General features: G+C 45.0%; 1 protein-coding gene across 1 annotated transcript in view; it reads left to right on the top strand.

The window, feature by feature from the left end:
* Positions 1 to 15,968, top strand: part of LOC146336611 (acyl-coenzyme A synthetase ACSM4, mitochondrial-like) — a 28,644-nt gene extending 12,676 nt beyond the window's left edge. The window contains exons 8-14 of the mRNA XM_084818564.1: positions 1,701 to 1,824; positions 4,770 to 4,850; positions 4,938 to 5,039; positions 7,679 to 7,806; positions 9,498 to 9,597; positions 11,356 to 11,475; positions 14,952 to 15,968. Coding sequence (XP_084674690.1) covers positions 1,701 to 1,824; positions 4,770 to 4,850; positions 4,938 to 5,039; positions 7,679 to 7,806; positions 9,498 to 9,597; positions 11,356 to 11,475; positions 14,952 to 15,038 — 742 coding nt within the window. The 3' untranslated portion in view covers positions 15,039 to 15,968. The remainder of the gene's footprint in view (positions 1 to 1,700; positions 1,825 to 4,769; positions 4,851 to 4,937; positions 5,040 to 7,678; positions 7,807 to 9,497; positions 9,598 to 11,355; positions 11,476 to 14,951) is intronic.
* Positions 15,969 to 22,641: the final 6,673 nt, after the last annotated feature.

Here is a 22,641-nt window from a genome sequence, read left to right as displayed (position 1 = left end):
CTGAGAGTTCTTCCTGAATGCCTGTTGGAGAGGGAGAGGTCACATGGTCTCCTGGGAGTGTCAAGGATGAGTGCATTGGGATGTTTGACAGCTCCGGTTCTGAATCAGAGTTGAAGCAGCTAAATCAGAGGCTGGGGAAGGGGCCCTCTTTAGTGAGCCAAGACACTCAGAGAGAATCCTCTTCTGAAGACCTTGGCAAACAGATGGCCCAGGCTGAGTCCCTGCCCCCTCCCTCCACCATGAGAACTCAAGTTTCTGAAGAGGAGGAGGAAGAGCGGCATGACTTGAGAGATGCTAGGGTACGTTGCAAAGGAAAGCTGGAAAAATTAGGGGCAGGGCTCAGACACTCAGCCAGAATAGCCACTCTTGGAAACCAAGGTAGGAGGGAGCCACCCTAAGGGAGGGGCATCACTGTGAAGCAGTTCTGGCCATGAGATTCACACCCAAACTGTCAGCAACTTCACTACCCTCCGGTTCGTCTCCTCTAATTAGGGATCACAGATTACTTGTTTAGGGTCATGAGGCAATCTAAGAGTTTCCTAGAATCTGCATTTGTAAAGAAGCTAGTTTCTAGCAACATAAAGTAGTATTAGCCTGAAGCGTTGTCTCCTTGTGGTGTTGATTGTGAAGGGGGAAGGACAATCCATTTCTGACAGGGAGTTCAGAAAGAACTGCTAGGCTGGAGAAGAGTGCTGGGCTCCTGCAAGAGCAGGGGGTGTTTTTTTTAAAAATAAAAAATAAAAAATAGACAGAAAACCCCCTCCAGAATTGCCTACACTTTAAAACGGTATGTGGAAACCCTGTCCCACTCCCCAAGGAGAGAATTCTCAGAAATTCTCACCTCTCCCAACCTCTTTCTCCAGAGTTTTCATTTCCTCCCACTACCACACACACACACCCCACGAAATGCCAAAAATGAAAGAATCAAAAATTTCAGCACAACACTAGGGGCAGCAGGGTCTGGGGGATTAATTGATGGGGGTTGGAAAGGTCATGGGGATTGGGAGGTTGCTTGGACTCTTTTCTGCTCCTATTGATATCAAGAGTGTAACTGTCCAAATTCAACACAGAATAATGGAGGCTCAGCATCAGGGCCAATGTCAGAGGTAGGCATGGTTGGGCACCTGCTGAAGGCCCACACCCCAGTAGGGGCCCACTGACAAGGCTCCCCGGGCATTGCCTCACCTCGCCTCTTCACCATTGCATCCTGCTTGTTCATCTGCCTCTCACTCTGGCCCAGACAATGGTGGTGGTGAGAAGGAGGAGCAGTAGATGCCACGGCCTTCTTGCTCACCGACTCTCTGCCTGTTGAGCATGCATGGGGTAGCAATGATGAGAAAGAGGGTGAGCAGCAATCAATGAGTTGGTGACAATGGTGATAAGAAGGTAGACTTACTTAGGAAGGGGGGTCTGGTGAATGTGTCTTTCCCAAGGGCCCTCAAAAACCTAGCATCAGCACTGTTCAGCATGTACATCTGTGCTCATGGCTCAGGATGGAGTCACCCAGCCATCTTGAGATGGTGGCTTCTGAAGGTACCATCCACTGGATTATCCTTTCTCCACTGGCTCCCAGCAACTTCCTAGTCCTGTTAATAAGCTCTCATTAAGCTATTTTGCTGATGTGTTCCTATTCCTAACATGTTCCAGAATGCCAGTCTCCACCTCCTTAAAGGTCTCTCATTTTGTACATCCACATCCAGTTATAAGTTCATGAGTCTACAGCACTGCATAAGTGGAGGGGAACCGCTGAACCCTGAGGTGATGGAGCAGTGGAAGAACAAGACAGGACTGGATATCTATGAGGTGTATGGACAGACAGAAATAGTAGGTTCACATTAAGGATGGACAGATTGGTCTGCTTCTGGTCTGTGTCAGTTCTGCATGTGTTCAATCAGAAGTCAGTTCCATCTGGTTTTCTGTGAATATGGCTTTTAAAATGTATGAAAATTTGCATTTAACCTGTATACATCCCCTGCCCTTAAAATACACATTTCTGTATGAATTCCCCATAAAATACACATTTGTATATGCCACGGGTGCAAAACCTCAGGCCCAGGGATCAAATCCAGCCCTCCAGTCCAGCCCTCTAGGGTTCCCAGAAGGACCCACCCCTTTTTGGTGGCTCCACCCCCTTCCCCCTGACAACCAGTTATTTGATGCTTTCCTGGATTTTGTGAAGTTTTTCCCCGTTATAAAAGATTGAAATGCCTCCCTTAAAGCTTGGTTACTGGCAGTAGGAGTGAGCTACAATATGCTGGTGTTTTGGCTCCATCCCTTTTGCCTTTGGCCCCACCACCAGAATGCACCCCCTAAGAGCTTCTCTGAAATGGGATTTGGCCCTCAGGCTGAAAGAGGGTCAACACCCATGGTGTATGCAATTCCCCATAAAATATGCATTTTTGTGTGCAATTTTCCCAAATCTTGGCATTTTGATAGACCAAAATGATATACACATACACATACACCCTTTGATATACACATTTTTATATGCCTATTTTGAGCGAAGAACTGCATTGCAAAATTCGGAGGAGAGCGTGATCCGAAGGATAACTGTGTTCCCAACCATGCATTCTTCTGGGAAGTGCAAATTAGGTCTGTTCACTTAAAAATGTGGACCACCAAAATTCCCCATCCCTGTTTCACATGTTTAGGGCGCAATCCTATGGACTGTGCCCTCGCTGCTCCGAAGCCCCCAAATTCAAAGGCTTCTGAGATTCCTGTGCTTCAGCCCAGCAGGGCAGGAGGAGTGGCAGAGGTGATCTTTGCCTCCCTGTCTTCCAATCTCCTATATTTTCACTAGATGGGCGTTTCAGCTGGTCTAGCAGAGGTGCTTGGGGAGGGGAGGGGAGGGGAGGGGAGGAGGCTCAGGATGAATCCTATCCTAGCCCCTCCAGTCTCCCCACCCACCGGAACATCCCCTTCCCTGCTATCTAAGGTCAGTTTTCTGACCTTGAAGAGCCAGCCAGCACAATTCTCTCTGCGCCAGCTGCAAGGGGGCAGGGGAGGGGGGGCAGTATCTGACTCCCCTTCTGAGGTTGGAGTACTGTCTCCAACCTCATAAGAGTTTTCTCTGAGCCATTCTATGGTCCCCGAGACACTTGCCCAGGGACCATAGGGATGCCCACTCCACTCGCTGTTGCATTTTCAAGGATATTCTAAAACACTATACAAACGTACGAAGCTGCCTTATATGGTCAGAGCATTGATCCCCCTCATCCACACATGCCCAGATATAGCAGACAGGCTATATCTACTACTATATACCTACTGTCCAAAGAAGAAGAAAAGGTGTTTTAAAAACAAGACCTTGCAGGTTTTGATCCTGATCATTCTTTGCTCCTGGCTGCCTCCAGCCTAAAGTAGTTCTGTGGGTCTTGGCCTTGGCTGATTTGTACAATTTATATTCAGGAGAGAACTTGAGTGTTTGTGGCACATTGTATGAGCAGTCTTGAGTTCAATAATCATCCTATTTATTCAGGCTGCAAGTCTGATTGGTTTTAACTATTGACTCAGCTAAAAGAGTGCCCCGATTAATTGGACAGTGGCCCTTTGCTTTGAAATGACGACTTCTTTATTACAAGGGTTTGCAGATGCTGCGGATGGTGAATGCCATCTTTTAAGAGTGTCAGGAAATGCTGACTTCGGACCGATCCTGCTGCCTCAAGCGAGGCTGCCACCTCAACTGCCCTCCCTGTCACTCGCTTGCTCCTACCTTGTGCCCATTTCCAGCAGTGCGGCTCCCACGAACTCAGCCAGGCTCTCGCAGGACTTGGCCAAGCTCTTGCAACAGGTCAGAAAAGTTTGGCCAAGCTCTCATCAGGCTGCTGTGGCCACAGTCAGGAAAAGCGGTAGCACATGACAGCATGTTACTCCAGAGAACACTGCAAGTGCCACAGCAGGAGAGCAGCTGGCGCAGCTCTCCAGAGCACCCACCAGAGGGTCTAGGGAGGCCGTGGTGAGGCCCCCTGGTGGGGGGAGAGTGGTCCAATTTACCACTCTTTCCACTCTGCTGCCTGATGTGGGCACATGAGCCTGCATAATGGTAGGGCCAGCCCTGCCACTGTTCCGTGTGGCAAGCTACGTAACTGCAGCCTCTCAGGGGAAAGCCTTCTAGTTCTGGCCTGGTTCCACCCACCTGGACTTCTCGGTTTGGCTCCTCCTGGACAGGAAAGAGTATAAAGCACTTCCTTTTCCAGCTGAGCTTTGCTTGAGGCACAAGGTCTACCTGATCTCTAGTGTCTCTTGTATTTCTGGTCTTGCTCTTGGTCCTGACTCCTGGCTCCATCTCTGAACTTGCCTTTTGGTTAGCCCTCTGATTCTGATTGCTTGTTGCTCCTGGCTCCCTGTTCTCAGACCCTGACTCCCTCCAGACCTTTGTCCATTGCCCAGCCCTGACAAAGAGGTATCCCCTTTTGCGTAGGATTGGAATGCTTCCTTTAAGATGATGTCTGCTAGGACACTTCCATGCATCATCTTAAAATAAAGCATGCTTCTTCCTTCAGAGCTAGTTTTAAACTCATCTGCAAATTAAATAGATTAAACAACAACTTTAAAAAATTGGGTGACAGCCCTGCTATTTATTGAAACATCTGACCAGCCAAACAAAATCCTATTCATGCTTAATTGGGATGAATTCCTATCGAATCAGTCGGACTCACTTCTGGGTAAACATGCATAGGATCAAGCTGCATGTATCACCAGATCTATGGGGAGAAATGGAAGCTTCCTTATATTATCCCTTTCAAAATCATACTTTTTTTTTAACACAGGGTATTGCTTGTTCAGTTCATAAAGGGATGAAGGTTAAGCCAGGTTCAATGGGAAAGGCATGTCCACCATATGATGTTCAGGTTGGTGAATGCCATTTTTCTAGCTTGTATTTAAAATTTATCCCTGTAGTGACATGTTGGAATTCAGTGATGCATCTCTCCTCCTAGATCATAGATGAAGACGCAAACATTTTGCCTCCTGGACAAGAAGGAGAAATAGCAATCAGAGTGAAGCCCAAAAGACCGCTTGGCCTTTTCTCTCGCTATGTAGTAAGAAATCTACTTGTGTCCCAATGATTTCATAGGGTTTATGAAGACACCATACTTAATAGGGATGGGTGAATCAGTTGAGTTTCTCTTTGGTTACACTCCAGTTACAGATGTTGGAGGACTCTATTTGAGGGGTGGGGCTTGATGAGCTCTCACATGGACTTTGTTCCATTTTCTGCTGTGGAACCCAACTCAGTCTGCAGCTAGTTGGGCCAGTTTGAGGATTTTCCGTGTTTTTTTAATTTGCACAAATTATGCCTGAATTTTGGGCAAATTATGCCTGAATTTTGAGCAATTGTGCATAATTTGCACAAATCTCTATTTGTGCAAATTACAGCTCGACACACACACAAAATACACAAAAGGCTCCTGGAGTTTGAGGCTCAGCCCACAAATGCAAACCGAATTGGGCATGCCGCAGAACTCAATTGAGTCAAAAATGGACGAGATTTCCCAGCACCAGACATCCCTAGCTCAGGGTTTTCTAGAGTTCTCCCCCACACAAAAAAAAGGATCAGGGAAAAGCCAGAAAAGTTCCTAAGCCAAACTGAGTGTTTAGAAGCAGTGGTGTCATCATAAATTTTGAAGTTCAGGTGCTCATCATGCATCATGACAGCCCCCATAGCAACACCCCCAAGGAGAGTCTAAAAATTCAGGCAACCATAGCAACAAACCAGTTCTAGAAGTTTTCATCTCCACCCGGAACAGGCCTTTCATAAAGCTGATGGGTCTCAGTTGCCCATTCAAGACCAAGGTGCCCCAGAATACTTCGCATTACAGCAGTGAACAATGTATTATTCCTGGGAAAATTTATCCCCCTTGTCCCACCTGTCAGTTTCTATGAGGACTGCAGCTAAACTCAGAGGGAACAGGGGAGTCTGAAGAGGGTGGCAGATGATGTCAGGTCCCTGCTAATAAAAAAGACCAGGTCCTGAGTCCCTGCAAACCCTGGCTTCACTATACCACTGCTTGGACATAGGGATGGACGAAAGTCCCTTACCTGTCCTCGAAGCTTGCTTCACAGTGGGGGGGAGGCGCTTCGCTTCTCCCCCCGAAGTTCATGCGAGGGGGGGGAGGCGCCCCGCCTCACCCGGCCGAAATTCAGGCGAGGTAGAAGCGCCCCGTCTACCCGGCCGCGGAAAAAAAAAAAAAAACCACCCCCGTGATAGGCTATGTAACAATTTATGTAGCCTGTCACGGCTAGATCTCCAAAGTCAGCTGTGATAGGCTACGTTAATCATCACGTAGCCTATCACGGGTGACTTTGAAAAAAAAAAAGCGCGTACGCACTTTGACTTTGGAGATCTAGCCGTGATAGGCTACGTTAATCGTTACGTAGCCTATCACAGGGTTTTGTTTTGTTTTTTACTGCACTTGTAATGGCGGCAGCGGCAGCCAGTCGAAAGACCGGCTGCCGCCCCCACCCCTGATGAAGACCCAACAAACCGCTGCCGGGACCCGCCGCCGGGAGGGACATTCATGAAAGGTAAGTCCCACCCCGGGGGGGGCGGGGGGGCAGAGAATTTCACCGCCGATTTAGGGGGGCCAAATGTGTTGGCACTCGGCCCCCCAAAGTTTCGGGGAGAAATTCTCCCCCATCCCTAAGTTGGACGGTGTTGCAGCAGATGATGCTCAAAGGGAAAGGAGAAGCAAATGGATACCAGTGACAAGAGATAAGAGTAGGTGGACACGAAGAGGGGGCATTGAGGGACTTGCCAGTTCCTATTTGTTAGCACTGAGTTCCCCTGAGGTCCCAATCTGGCCCTTTGGGGTTTTCCAGATGGGCATGCCTCATTCCCCTGTCCTAGTGGAGGCTGGTGGCTCTGATTTTGGTGCAGCTGTGAATCCATTCTGGATTTCAGGCAGAACCAGGCAGAGCTGTAAAGGAGCTGTTCAGAGTGCTGGATCCATTTGGGGGATAGGGTTCAGCATTTTTATTATTTATTTATGTATGTATGTATTTATTTAAAACATTTGTATCCCACCCTATATCATTAAGATCTCAGGGTGGCATACAGATAAAAACAATTTTAATAGTATAAATCAGTAAATAATTTAAACAGCTAAGAATATATTGAACCATTAAACAAGCTAATACCAATTAAAATCTAAAACAGTTGAAACTGTGGGCTACTTTAGGGAATGCACTGAGCTCTCAAAGGCTTTGGTAAATAGTCATGTTTTTACTTGGCACCAAAAGGAAACCACTTTGGATAGCTCCTTTAGAGTTCTGGCTGCTTCTGACTGAAACCCAGAATGGATTTACAGCCCCACCAAAATTGGAGCCACCAGCTTCCACTGCCCTGACCCCACCCCCTTTCCTCAACATCTGATTATTTGGTGGTTTCCTGGCCTTTTTTGGCTTTTGCAGTTTCTTTCACTATTCTGAAAAGCTGAAATGCCTCTAAGGCTTAGTTATTGTCCATAAGAGCTTTAAGCTAAACTCTGCCAGTATTCTTTTGTAGTTTGGCCCCACCCTTTTTGCCTCTGGTCCCACCCACCACTGGAATGCAGCCCCCGAGAGTTTCTCTGAAAAGGAATTTGGCCCTTGGGATGAAAGAGGTTCAACACCCCAGCTCTATGGACGACAGTGGAGTTGTACCAAGGCTAATTCCACCTTTCTGAAATGTTTTCATTAGGATAACCCGGAGAAAACAGCTGCAACAGAACGAGGGGATTTTTATCTTACTGGGGACACAGGAGTGATGGATGAAGAAGGATACTTTTGGTTTGTTGGAAGAGAAGATGATATCATCATTTCTTCAGGGTTGGTTGATTTCTTTCTTACTGTCTGTCTTCCTTCCTTTGTTGTTGTTCTTGTTGTTCATGTAATTATTTGGATTCTACATCTTCAACCTCAAGAGCCCCCCAGCCAGCTTACAATGACACAACATTCCATCAAAAACATTCTTAAAAAACAACCAAACAGCAATACAATTTAGGGCGCAATCCTATGACCGCTACGCAGTGGCTAGATGGCCATAGGATTGATTGGTTCCCAGGAACCAAACTCGGAGCCGGCACTCTGAGGTTGGTTCCCGGAGACCCACCCCCTCCCCTGCCACCTCGTAGGCGGCATGGATCATCCCTGCGCTCCATGCTCGGAAGAGCAGCGTGGAGCAGGGGAAAGGGGGCATTCCCGGGAGGGGGCAGGGAGTTTGGAAGTACCGGTATGACATCTGGCCTCCCCACCCCGTGCTCCGAGGTCCCACAGCTAGACAGCCAAAATCAGCTGTCTGTGAATGCAGGGTGGCTAGAGTGCAGAGGAGACAATCCCCTCCATGCTTCTCCCACCATCCATTGGATAGGCAGTCACCTCTGAGTTCAAAGGCGGCTGACTATCCCCATAGGATTGCACCCTTTAAAACACACTCAGCAACATTGACTAAAACTAAACCAGCATGGCATCGAACAATGATACAAAAAAGCATGCTCAAACGGAAGTTTTTATCCTCCATCTTGAAACACTACAATATGGAAGGATTCGAGCTTCTCAACTTAAAAGGTTCTGCAATCTGAGTGCCACCACTGAGAAGGTCCTATTGTATGGGTAGAATACATGCGTTGCATGTAGATGGTCCCAAGTTCTATCCCCAGGATCTCAAGATGGAGCTAAGAAAGACCCTTGTGTGAGACCCATGAGACTTGCTGGCCATCGGTGTAGAGTAGACAACACTGAGCTGGATGACAACACCAACAAACTTACACCAACAAACTTATCGTAATGCAGGTTCCTAATGGGGATGTACAGATTTAGTTAAATCCATTCTGTTTGTTTTGTGGATTGTCAGGTGTCTTTTGTTCTGTCATGCGCTCATTGATAGAATCAGATTGTTTTTACCAGAATTTTGCTCTTTTTGCACTGTGCATTAGTGCTAATCCCCCCCAAAAGTTTTTTTTAAAAAAACTGGTCTGCAAGTCTGTGGAATCTATGCAACTCAGAAAATCTGGTCTACAGGTTGGATTCAGAAAAATCCAAACTCTTTTGAATCCCTCACGGATTTCTCCAACATCCCTAGTTCCTAATGCATCTCCACATTTCACATGCTAAACGGATATGCAACAGGGCCTGCCCCAGTGATCTAATCATTCAGGTAGGTTCATACAGGTGGAGGTGATCCCTCAGTACCAACGCCAACCCAAGATACTTTGCTGACTAAAGCAAAGGAGAAGATGGCACCTCACCCCTATGCCAAGCAAAGAAGTTGACTGGACTGACAGCTGAATCTTACTTCAACCCTAGCAACAGCAGCCTTCTCTCTTGCCTGTGGTGGCTTCCTCGTTCTGTCTAATAGCAGGACTGGTCCTGTCTTGTATCTTGCATGGATCCCAGTCCAGCTAATTCTGCACTGGTGTAATATACCTGTGGTATGTTGTACCAGAGGAGGGCAGAAAGTAGATCTCTAGATGTTTTGGACTTCCCCAAGGTTCGGTGATTTTGATTTCCTTTTCCCTTAGGTATCGCATCGGACCCTTTGATGTAGAAAGTGCACTTCTAGAGCATCCGGCAGTCGCAGAAGCTGCCGCTGTCAGCAGTCCAGACCCACTCAGAAAAGAGGTGATGAGAACCATCTCAACACGGGCTTCTGTACACCAATGGTGGGCAGAAACTCAATCAGAATCTACTAGTTGGTTGGCAAGGGGCTTCCAGGTCCCAGCGCTTTAATGGCAGAAACAACAATATGGGCGGCATCCAACATTGGCACTTGCATTGGTTCCATTGCTCTCACAGGACCCACCACACATGCAACACAGGAACTAGCATTTCCTAAAGCAGGGGTGTTGGGCTTCTTTCAGTCTGAGGGATGAATCCAATGTCAGAGAAGCTGCATTCTGGTGGTGGGTGGGGCTGAAGGCAAAGGGGGTGAGGCCAAAAGCAAAAGGGGTGGGACCAAAAATGACCAGCAGATTTTACCTTAAAGCTCTTACTGCCAGGAACTAAGCCTTAAGAGAAGCATTTCAAACTTTTGAATAGGGGGGCTTGCACAAAAGCCAAGAAACCACCAAAAGATTGGTGGTTGTGGGGGGAATGGGGTGCGGTTATCTGGAGACCCAGGTTCATATCACCACTCAGCTGACAAGCTCACTAGGTGACCTACCCTGGACCAATCATTATCTCTCAGACTAAGGTTGCAGTCCTAATTATACTCACTAGGGAGCAAGCTCAACTGAGCTCAGTGGGACTTACTCCAGAGTAAATGTGCTTAGGATTGGACTGTTATCTATATCACAGGGCTGTTGCGAGGATAAAATGGGGGGGCGGGGATTGTGTGCTTTGCACTGAGCTCCTTGGAGGAAAGATGGCATATAATGAAATAAATAATATGACCCTCTCCTTGCTGCATTCTTATGCAAAAGCATTCTGACACATTTAGGGAGCAATCCTATGACTGCTAGTCAGTGACTAGATGGCCATAGGATATGTCGGTTTCCAGGAACTGACCTTCCCTCTCTCCCGTGCTGCCTTGCAGGTAGCTTGGAATGGCCCCACACTCCACGCTTGGAAGAGGAGTGCAGAGCAGCGAAAATGGGGCATTCCGGGGGGGGTCTTCTGGGGGGCATTCCGGGGGGGTCTTCTGGGGGGCGTTCTGGGGCCAGGAAGGTGGAAATGCCAGGATGACACATCCTATGCTTTGTCCGGCAGCCGCTTCCCCCACTCCGCCTTCCAGCAGCTAGACAACTGAAATCAGCTGTCTAGCCACAAATGCAAGGTGGCTGAAGTGTGAAGGGGACGATCCCCTCTGTGCTTCTCCTACCCTGCATTGGATAGGCGGTCGCCTGCGAGTTTAGAGGTGGCCACCTATCCCCATACGATTGTGCCCTTGGAAAGTTTCAAGAGTGGTTAAAAAGCTAGAAAATCAATGTTACAACTGATGCCTTAACGGACATGCCCAATGATCGGTAATGATATTGCACAATGTCACAAATTCTGCTCACTTAGAAGCAACCAACTCATAGGACGGTTCTTCTAGCAGCACAGTAAGGCTGAGATATTTCATAAGGCAATACAGGACCAGGACAACATTGGCCATTTTTCTGGTCCTAGGCACTGCGTCCTCCTCTGGATTCCAACCTGAAAGACCAAGGAAAGGTGTGGACACCTGGGGTATAATTCGTAAGCAAGCACAATTTGTAACATTGTACAACATCATTACATTACAGGGCATATCTGTTAAGGCTTCCAATTTCCAGGCTTTGTGGAGCTTGAACAAACGTGAGATAGCCTTAACCCTGAAACTCGTAGGCTTTCTTAAATCATTCTTCTGTGTGTGGGGGGGTGTGTGGATTTACTGATCATGCCAACTCTGCCTTTCAGGTGGTGAAGGCATTTGTGGTCTTGTCTCCAGACTATACATTACAAAACAAGGAAAAATTAACTCTTGAGCTGCAGGAACATGTCAAGAAAGTGACTGCTCCATATAAATATCCAAGGAAGGCAAGTATTGCCAGGGAATGGAGAGTTGTTCAGAGACAGGGCTGAAGGGACAGATAATGTAGCTCAAAAATACCCTTTATTTAACTATATGAAGTCATACACAGACATAAAAAAAAGTCATATGCAGAGAGTTTCGGCTATTGGGCAGTATAGAAATGAAATAAATAAATAAATAAATAAATAAATAAATAAATAAAATGCCAAAGGAAGGGAAAAGCAAAGGAAAACTCAATAGTTGTGTTTTAGAAGGTAGTTGTATTTTCTAACCCAGCCTTCCCCAACCTGGTTCTCCCCAGATGTGTTTGTCTACAACACCCAATGGTCATGCTAGCTGGGGATGATGGTGGTTGTAATCCAACACATCCAGAGGGCACCAGATTGGGGAAGGCTGAACAAGGAAGGCAACAGGTCAAACAGGCCAAAGTCAAACAGGAGAGAGAATATTCCTAACCAATTAAAATCAAAATAAGCAGTCAGGAAACAACCACACAATTTACACAGGAGTTCAGTGCTACAAAATGCTTTATAAAACATAGTTAGAATTTCACAACAAAAGGTTTAAACATTGGTAAACAAAAAAGTTAATCACTTTTAAAATCCACAATAGTATACAAAATGTGTTGAAGTGAGATAAAACAGATCATAACCCTGTTACAGATTTTAAATGTCAGATTACACGGGCAATCTACTAAAGTTAATGTTGTTGTTTGCCAAACATGTTACAACTAGGTCCGTCTGTGTCCCATGGATTGTTAGGCGCCTTTTGTTCTGTCGTCCACCCATCGACAGAATTGGAATTTGTTTGTTTCCGAATTTGCGCAAATTCACATGTGCGAAAATTCCCCCCAAATGTGCATTTTCACACTTTAGCTAATAGGGAAATGCACATTTTTGGCTGTTTTTTTTAATTTTGCACATTTTTCTACAACAGAATTTGCACAAAATTCGGGAAAGTTAGAAGTCCAGTCCCAAGTCTGCGGAATCTGTCTGACAGGGAGAAAGCCAGTCCGCTGTGGAATCCATGGGTCAGATTCATGAAAATCAGAACTCATTTGGTTCCATTGCAGACTTCAACATCCCCAGTTACAACTACATAGTCTCCTTCAGTTAATAGATTTAGGGTGCAATCCTATGCATGTTTAGACAGAGAAAAGGCCTCCAACTCCCAGCATTCCCCAGCCGGCTTAGAAAATTTCAAATGACTGCTGCAGCATGGCTCCAGAGAACCCGCTGTCCAAACTGGTTCCATTCAGGATAGATGCTCTGGAAGAATAAAATAAAAAATATATTGATATTCCATCTTACTAGTCCTTCCCGCATTTGTTTTCAGAGATCAAATCAACTTTACTTCAAATAAAGCTCACCATATAGTTAGAGTGGATACTATAAAATATTCCTCTATTCAGACCTGTAGGGTCGGAGTGAAAATTTGACATGCATAAGTTGAAGCAGGAAGCATCTAAAAAAGATAAATTAAACCAGATCTGGGGGCTTTCCCCATATCATAAGAACCTTCAAGTAACCCAACTGGACAAATTCACCTTTAGAGAAGTTCTCAGGGGCTGCATTCCGGTGATGGGCAGGGCTAAAGGGAGTGGTCTCAAAATACCAAAAACACCAGCATATTGTAACTTCCAGTAACTAAGCCTTAGGCGAGACATTTCACCCTGTTAGAATGGGTGAAAAACTGTACTGAAGCTGACAAATGATCAAACAATTGGTGGTTGGGGAAAAGGGGGCATGGCCAGGAGAAGGGGGTGTGGCCATCTAGCAAACCCCAGAGGGCCAGATCAGAAACACTGAAGGGCTGGATTTGGACCCCAGACTTGAGGTTCTGCATCCCTGGTCTAAACCATACTTAGGCCTGTGTTCAGCTATAAAGCATGGAACAGTAGTTGAGTGGGGGAGAAGAGAAATGGTAATTGGGTGCCTCACAATTAGGGATGGGCAGATTCCCTATTTGCTGGTCTGGCTGGGAATCTGCCCTTGTGGGGAGGTGATCCGTTCCTCCCCCTGGAATCCTCTTCGGCCAGCTCCGCTCCACAGCCAGCTCTGCTCCGCAGCCGGCTCCAGAGTGCCAGCGATACAGCCGCCATGCCGTATCGCTGGCTGAGGGGTATTGACTGCGGACACAAATGGCGTCCCTGTTTTCTCACGTGATAGGCTATGCAAATATTTGCATAGCCTATCACATGAAGAAAAAAGCAGGGACGCAAATGGCATCCAGGATGCCATTTGACGCTGTAAAGGTCTTAGTTTAAGCTGAATACAGCCATTTACGGCTGCATTTACCTTAAACTAAGACCTTTACGGCTGCAAATGGCATCCTGGATGCCATTTGCATCTGCAGTCAATCCTCTTCGGCCAGCAATATGGCACGGCGGCCATATTGCTGGTGCTCCAGAGCCGGAGGATCCGGCAGAAGAGGATTTCACAAGGAGGTGGAGACAAGTGTTCCATTCCGCCATGGACTCCAAGGGTCCGTGGCAGAATTCTCTGCCAACCCTTCTCACAATAGAAGCAGCACACATGTCCATCAAAAGCACCCCACCTCAATCCTGCTCTAGCTAGCTCAGATTCTATGCTGGGCAAGCACAGGGGCAAACCCAGTAGGCAAGTCAATTAAGCAGGTGAACGGTCAAGCATAAAGCTTTCAGTCCAGTATAGGATCAAGCTAAGGCAGGAGTGGTCAAGATACAGGCAATGGTCAAAGCACATTATTACCAGGCAAGAGGTGGTTTCCAGAAGAGAGGTCTGAGGTGAACCAAAGGTCAAAACACAGGAGTGTAGTCAAGCAGAAACACCGTCCAAAAAGCAAAGTCAATCCAAATTCCAAGGGTCTGTAGCATGGACGATAAATCACAAGGTCAGGGTACTGGAGCTGGTGGAACAAATCTGTACAGCAATGACTAGCCTAAAACTGAAGGCTTATATAGCTACAGCTTCCTGCGCCTCACCCAGGGCTCAGCTGCAGTTTGGTATAGGCCCTCTGGTAACAGTCCTACATGGGAGGAGGGCCTTGTTCCTGAGGAGTCCTTTCCTCTTGAGGAGTAATCAAGTATGTCTTCTCAAAGGAGCCCTACTGGTCTGCCTCATGAGACAATGATGCTCTTGGCGGTTCAGTGGTCACCCAGCCTCCACCTCAGAGGCAGAACTTCCATCCTCCTGCAGGGACAGATCCGTGGTCATCTCCCCTGAGGGCCCAGGCTCCCCCAGGTCTCCTGACATGGGTGGCTCCTTAGCGTCATTCATCTCTGGGATTCCTCCAGCTGGGGCATGACTTAAGACCATGAAGTCGAATGTCTAAAATTACCTACCTGCACTACTGTGTGAACAAGGCAATGTAGACTGTAACCATTCTGAGCAGACACCTTCACCATGCAATTCCACACTGTGCTAAATGGCCTTTGAGCATTGAATGTCACACACAGAATCGGAAAGATCACACTCCCTTTTTGTGTTTGTTGCTTTGCTAGATGGAGTTCGTCCAGCAGCTACCCAAGACGCTCACAGGGAAAATCAAAAGGAATGAATTGAGAGACAGAGAATGGGGACGAATCTAACATGATTGAAGAGTATGCATGACCACCAGCTTTCTTAAGTCTGCTAATATCCCTCAAGGGCTGCTGATACAGCATATCAGACCCATCTACTGGCAGAGCTCTGGACTCGGTTCCTGCCTTGAAAATAGAGTGATCATTAAGCCATTTCATCAGGATGCAGCAAGGGAGAAGTCCACTCCATCACACTCCTCCATCCATCAAGTGTCATCTGGCAAAAGCCATGCCATCAGATTCTCTCCCAGAATCTATTGCCAGGTGTAATCCAATACCTGCCCCACCTACCAATGACTAAGTATGCAATCCTATGCATGTTTATACAGCAAAAAGTCCTACAACTCCCAGCATTCCCCAGCCAACCATGCTTTCTAAGCATGCATAGGGTTGCACCCTAATAGTCTGCAAATCTTCATTTTGAGACTGAGTCTAAAACTGCAGAGCTCATGGACACACCATCTGGCCAAATTTTTGGACTTTACTATTTCTTCCCTCATTGCTGCTTTTTGTGCCACCTAGCCTGATGAAGAATTCTGGAGAACTCAAAAGCTTGCACGCTTTTGTGGAATTTTCATTGATCCTAATAAAGGTGTTGCCCAGCAATGGATTTTTGAATACCCACCCACCCATGGACCAGCATGGCTATCCTTGTTTTGTTTTGACATCACAGTGACAATAATCATTTATTTTACTTACTCCTTCCTTCTTTCCTTCCTTCCTTCCTTCTTTCTTTCTTACCAATTGATTTGGTTGCTTCTGTGGGTATTACACATGCCTTTGATTGTACAATTAAAATTAAATAGTATAAATAAAAGAGTTCAACTGTGCATTGGACATCCTTTTGTCTGTCCTGAATCTCCTACGGTTCAACAACACCCACATTGAGTGTGGGTTAGTGAGTTGGGTGAACAACCCCACTAAGTTATAAGTTCAGGAGTCTGCAGCACTGCATAAATGGAGGGAAAATGCTGAATCCCGATGGAGCAGTGGAAGAACAAAATGGGACTGGACATCTATGAAGTGTACTGGGTAAATCCTGATCAAAATTGAACTGAAACAAATTTCTCGTACATCCCTACTTGTGATATTGTGTTCATGGCATCGGGACTGGAGGGCCTTCATTTTTGAAAGGTGAAACTTTCCCCTATATTTCTTTGATAAACTTTCCGGGTTGATTCCAGATTCAGTCATAGTTAGAGAAGACCCATTGGAATCAATGGGACTGTAGTTACTGTCATGACTAACAAAAGTCCCATCAATTTCAGTGGGTCTAAGTATGGCTAGATCTTCTGGGTCCAATCCTTTGTATTTCTGAAAATGATGCTGAATCGTTTGAGATCAGCCAAGGAAAATATATTTTATCTACAAATGAATAAACAGTCAGACCTGGACTTTAGACATGATGCCCTTCTGAACATTGCAGCAGGCATGATATATTGACCGGTTCATATAATGACAAGGTGATTGCTGAGTCCAAGGAAGGATTGATTAACTTGGCTACAAGGCTCTGTTCTACAACCTGTCAGGTTACATATTACAAATAAATAACCAATGAAGATTAACAGTTCAAATGCAAGGCATGCTGAGCAAATTCATGCCACTTGTTACACTGGACACCTGGACAACTGGCCCAGAAAGTCATCTTACCCACCAAAGGCAGGATTTCCTGCAGATATTTTATCTTACTTCCAGAGGCAGCCAGAGAGACCTTCATCCAGAGGGACATTTGACTCAGTATGGACATTCAAATCTTTATTTGCTCACAAAGCTAACATACCATAGAAGACAACATGCATGACCAATCTCTGTCTAGCTTACCCGTCTACCACTAAACAGGTAGACAATACTACATCTATCTCACCAAATCTCCAGTCTTTACTGGGAGACTGATCAAGTCTCCGCAACAAGCTGATGGCCTAGCCAGGAACAGACAGAATGGGTCTCAGCTCCCTTCTGACTTAGGGCACAATCCTACAGACTGTGCCCTTGCTGGTTGGAAGCCCCTGAAATTGGAGGCTTCCAAGATTCCCATGCCCTGCTGGGATGAAGCCAGCAGGATGGGAGGAGTTGTGTAGGCAATCTTCACCACCTCATCCTCTGATCTCCTGTATTTTGGCCCAGGGTGCTTCAGAGGGGGAGGCAAGGAGGCTGGAGGATTCCCAGGATAACTTGTATCCTAGCCTCTTTGGCCTCTTCCTGTCCCCACCCACCAGAACATCCCCTTTCCCCCCTCTCTGAGGTCTTGCCCCCCAAATGACCCATTTCCTGAGGCTCTGAGGTTGCTTTTCCAGGTGCAGAAAGACAGCCAGCACAGTTCTCTGAGCACAGAGGGGTCTGGGGTCAGATCTCTGACTCCCCCTTCCGAGATCAGAGCACTGTCTCCAACCTCAGAGAGGATCCCCAAGCCATGGTCCCTGGGGGATTTGCCCAAGGACTACCTTTTGACTACTCTTATACTAATAATCCAAGGCCTTTAATCCAGTTCTTGACCAGTACTCCGACTAACTGTAACAAAATAAATGATCAAGAGTTAAGTGCCGCACACATACCACCTGTTTTTGTTGTTCAGATATTTTGATAAATTATCATGAGGTAGTAGGTTACAGCCCAGTTCACCAGATGCTACAAGGGGAACTCAAACCTCCAGTTCCCCTTGGAGCATCTGATGAAGTGGGTTATAACCCACGAAAGCTCATACTATTTTATTAAACTATCTGAACAACTAAAATAGTTCATCTATCTGTGTGCTACACTTAACCCTTCAATTTGCAAACAGAAAGCTAACATGGTTATACTATAATATAAAATACATTTAGTTTTTCTTCTGGTACAATGATTCCAGATAACATTTCAACATCTTCACTCATCTGGAAGTTCTTCCACACTTGAGAGGACCTCATAGTTATCCCAAATCATGCCATTTTTGTTAAAGACAGTTTGATTCTGGCTGATGCAAGTGTTTACTTAACTTTAACCTCTGTGTATACTTTGATATGTATCTGGCCCAAGACATTTTGCTGCCTGAAGCAAAGAACAAGATGGCACCCCCTGTTGTTGCATGTACAAAAGCTTGGCAATTGAAACTTTCTTCAACATGGGCAATGGGACGGTGTCCTCCACTGAACCTAAAAAGCAGCAGGCTTGCATAGGGAGTGCAGGGCAGATTGCAGGACACACAGCTCTCTCCTCCAACACCTTGCTGCCACCTCCCAGTGTCTGCTGCCTGAGACAACCACCAGACTCTGCCAAATGGCAGAATTGGTCCTGTATGTATCTATATGCCTCCACTTGTGCTCAGTCTGGCAACCTATTAGCTATCTAGCCAAGTACAAGGTCTTGCTCTTGGCACAGAAAGCCCTGAACAGCTTGGGACCAGGTTACCTGGCAGGTCGCGTTCCACAGTGCAGACCTGTATGATCATTATGATCATCAGGGGAAGCTTTTTTTGGTTGTTCCATGACCTGCAGATGGCCATCTTGCAGCAACCCAAAAAACAGGTGCTCTCCATGATGGCGCTCACTTTATGGAATTTCCTCCCTTGTGGTATTTTAGTTGGGTGACTCTAACTAAAGACCCATTTCTTTACCCAGGCCTTCTCTAAGTGAGTGTGCTACACAGTTTGTTTGTAATTATAGTGTTGCATTGGTTTTTTTAAATGTCTTCATTAATGTTTATATACAAGTTTTAGCCATTATTATGTATTTTAATTGTATTGTGATGTATATCAAGTGATCTTGATAGGCTGGAGCACTGGGCAGAAAACAACAGAATGACATTTAATAGGGATAAATGCCAAGTTCTGCACCTAGGAAAAAGAAATCAAGTGCACAGTTACAAGATGGGGGATTCGTGGCTCAACAACTCTACAAGCGAAAAGGATCTTGGAACCGTGGTAGATCACAAGCTGAATATGAGCCAATAATCTGATGTGGCTGCAAAAAAGGCAAATGCTATTTTGGGCTGCATTAATAGAAGTATAGCTTCCAAATCATATGAAGTACTAGTTCCCCTCTACTCAGCACTGGTCAGGCCTCATCTGGAGTACTGTGTCCAGTTCTGGGCGCCACACTTTAAGAAGGATGCAGACAAACTGGAGAGGGTTCAGAGGAGGGCAAAAGGGATGGTCAGCGGACTGGAAACAAAGCCCTATGAGGAAAGACTGAAAGAACTGGGCATGTCTAGCCTTGGGAAGATAAGACTGAGGGGAGATATGATAGCACTCTTCAAGTACCTGGAAGGTTGTCACAGAGAGGAAGGCCAGGATCTCTTCTTGATCATCCCAGAATTCAAGACACGGAATCATGGGCTCAAGTTACAGGAAGCCAGATTCCGGCTGAACATCAGGGAAAACTTCCTGACTGTTAGAGCAATACGACAATGGAACCCATTACCTAGGGAGGTAGTGGGCTCTCTCATACTGGAGGCATTCAAGATGAAGCTGGACAGCCATCTGGCCTTTGACTTAGATGCTTTGACTTAGATTCCTGCACTGAGCAGGGGTTGGACTCGATGGTCTTACAGGCCCCTTCCAATCCTACTATTCTATGATTCTATGATTCTATATCATCATGCATTTGTATGTATGTAATTTTTCTTGTAAACCACTTAGAGATATTTTAAAATATGGTAAGCGGTATAAAAATCTATATAATAATAATAACAACAATAATAATACATATGCACATAAACTCAAACAATACAAAATACTGTAAGCCTTCAGTGATCCCCTTTACCAAACCTGGATAAATGCTGGAACTCCTGGTATGTCTCACCACTCAGAGAAGTGGAGGAAGTGTAACAATACACTTTACATGTATAAACAATATATTTTAAACAGGAGAATAACCAAGATTCAACATGTCAGAGACAAGAAAAAATAAAGTTTTGACATCTGTTGATTAAGTCCTTCTTCTAGGATTCCCTTATCCAGTCAACATTCCCCAATGGCTGACAGTCAAATGAAGAACAAGAGTTTTTCTGTGCATTTTAACATTAATTAACTTAAAAGAAAGAAGGGAAGAGGGCCTTTTGTACATCAGTGAAATTCCAGTAGAAGATTAACATACAATTGCAGGACAATTCTAGAAAAATGTAGCTAAATGAATTTGTATGGGTTTTGGAGTAAAAGTTAATGTTTAATTTATATTTGAAATACTGAACATCCAGTTGTCTTTAATTTGGGTGGATTTGCTTTTGGTACACTCTCTACTGTCCAGAGTATGGGACCGTCTAAGTCATCTGCAGGTATGTGTGGATAGGTATATATTATGTACTCTGTTTCTTGTTCCAGTCTGGAAAACCTTAGCTGAGATTCTAGTTTCTGAGTGGGTAAAGAAGTCATGCACTCATGTGCCCCGTTATGAAAATAGTGTGCCCAATTATGAAAATATGATAAAGCAATCCAGTCTGACATAGATATATAGGTTTCCAATGACTAGCTAGTCACAAAAACAGCAAGACTGCAATTAGTTGTGACTATTTTCCCCCAGTGGTTTTAAGAAGATGTTAGACATGACTAACATTTACTGTATCAGACTATGTAGATATACAATACTATATTTAAGGTAGAATTGTAGCTTTGGAAGGGGCCATTTAGGCCATCGAGTCCACCCCCTGCCCGGTGCAGGAATCCTGTTTAAAGCAACCTTGAGAGATGCTTTTCTAGTCACTGATTGAATATCTCCAGTGACAAAGAGCCCACCACCTCCCAAGGCAGTTTGTTCCATTGATAGGTGACATTATTTAGAGAATTGTATTCCATTTAACATTCTCCTTTTTTAATGTGCTTAGGAACTAGCCAGGAACAGACCAGAGGTCATAGCAGTCGAGATAGGTTTCAGCACCTTGGATAGCTCCTTTAGAGTTCTGGCTGGTTCTGACTGAAACCCAGAATAGATTCACTGAAATCAGAGCCACCAGCCACCACTGGATCATAGAACCATTGATCCTAGAATGTTAGAGTTAGAAAGGACCTTAGAGGTCATCAGGTCTGACACTCTGCTCAAGGCAGGATCTACAGTGCGTGAACCTGCAACTACAGCACCCCTGACAGATGGTCATCCAGCCTCTGCTTAAATATCTCCATCAGAGAGCCCACCACCTCCCAAGGTTCTTGCCATTAGGAAAAATCTCTTAGAGTTAAGCCAAAATCCTTGTCATTTCTACCCATTTATTCTAGTTCTGCCCACTGGAGCAACAGATGCATATCTTTGTCATGTCAGGATGGTCGAATAAAAGAATAAGATACATAAATTGTGCATGTTGTACCAAGGTGTGTGAGGTGTGTGTTTTGAGCTGTATAAATGTTCTTCCTCTGGCAGATTGAGTGGGTCAGCATAAAGGGATGCATAATTGTGGTTGCAATTCTGTATCAGTTGAAGATAGTATTCATGTACTTCTAGAATGCTCTATCTATAATGATCTCAGAGCTATCTGTTGTTAAAATCATTGAAGGGAAGGTCATCTCTTGTAAAGGTTTGCTTTCTATTGTCTAATGCTAACAAATATGTATCCTTCAGAACATCTAAATTTCTTGTCAATGTTTTACAGAGGCATGTTATAAAGCTTAAAGGCTGTAAGTAAAATTATTCCATTTTTGAGGGTCTATTACTAGAGTTTTAAGTTGTATAGTTATCCTTTCCCCCTGTAACTGTGTATAATGGCAAATTGCTAAGATACAATAAACTATTTTGGTTTGGTTTGGTTTGGTTTGGTTTGATGAGCAAATGAAGCAACTTCTTCTACATTGCTGTTTCTGTAGCACAAACCCTGACCTTGGCAGGGTTATTGGTGGACTGATAAATTCAGTTCTAAATCTGCATATATACATAAAACCTATGCAAATTCCATGCAAATTTGTGCCATGGGCCTGCGTCTTGAATCTGTTACGTATCTAGCAAAGGCCCTGGAGGAGAGGAAGTGTTACTTGTAATTCACAGCATCCAGATGTGTATGTATTCAATCTCAATAGTCCACATGAAGAACTAACTCCATTACATTCTAGGTTTTATTTTGGTTTGTACTTTTATACTGTAATTTTAAGCTTTTACATTTTATATTGTATTTTATGATGTATTTTGTGATTTTAATTGTTGCGAACTGCCCAGAAAGCTTTGGTAATTGGGAGGTATAGAAATGTAATAAACAAACAAACAAACAAATAGTCTGTGTTGGACCCAGATTTGGTCATACTTAGAGTAGACCCATTAAAATGAAATTGGACTTTCCAATTGGTCTGCTGTAAGTATGGCTAAGTCTGGATCAGACGCTATATAATAATCGTCTTCTGCCCACACCTATGGTGGATGGTGCACACTGTTTTTATGCATAGTTATTATGCATAAAAACAGTTTTATGCATATTATGCATAGTTAGCTTCATTTTCAGCACAAGACAATGACTTTAAGTCTGAGTTTGTACCTTTCAGAAACATCATGGATATGGACTGAAGTCCCATTTCCATTCCACTTCCATTTGTAGGTTTGTCATCGTAACTAGTTCCATTTGTTTGTTTCTTGTATACAGACAATGACATCACCATTTGTTCTCTGCCAGAATTGGAAATGATCATTTTATTCCTTTTCGTTTCCCCCTGAAGGTAAAAGAATTC

The sequence above is a fragment of the Heloderma suspectum genome, chromosome 12, assembly GCF_057233095.1.
Source record: "Heloderma suspectum isolate Gila_16-S chromosome 12, 16-S_ref, whole genome shotgun sequence".
Classification (NCBI taxonomy): Eukaryota; Metazoa; Chordata; class Lepidosauria; order Squamata; family Helodermatidae; genus Heloderma; species Heloderma suspectum.
The sequence above is the reverse complement of the archived record's forward strand: the minus strand, read 5'-3'. Positions and strand labels throughout refer to the sequence as shown.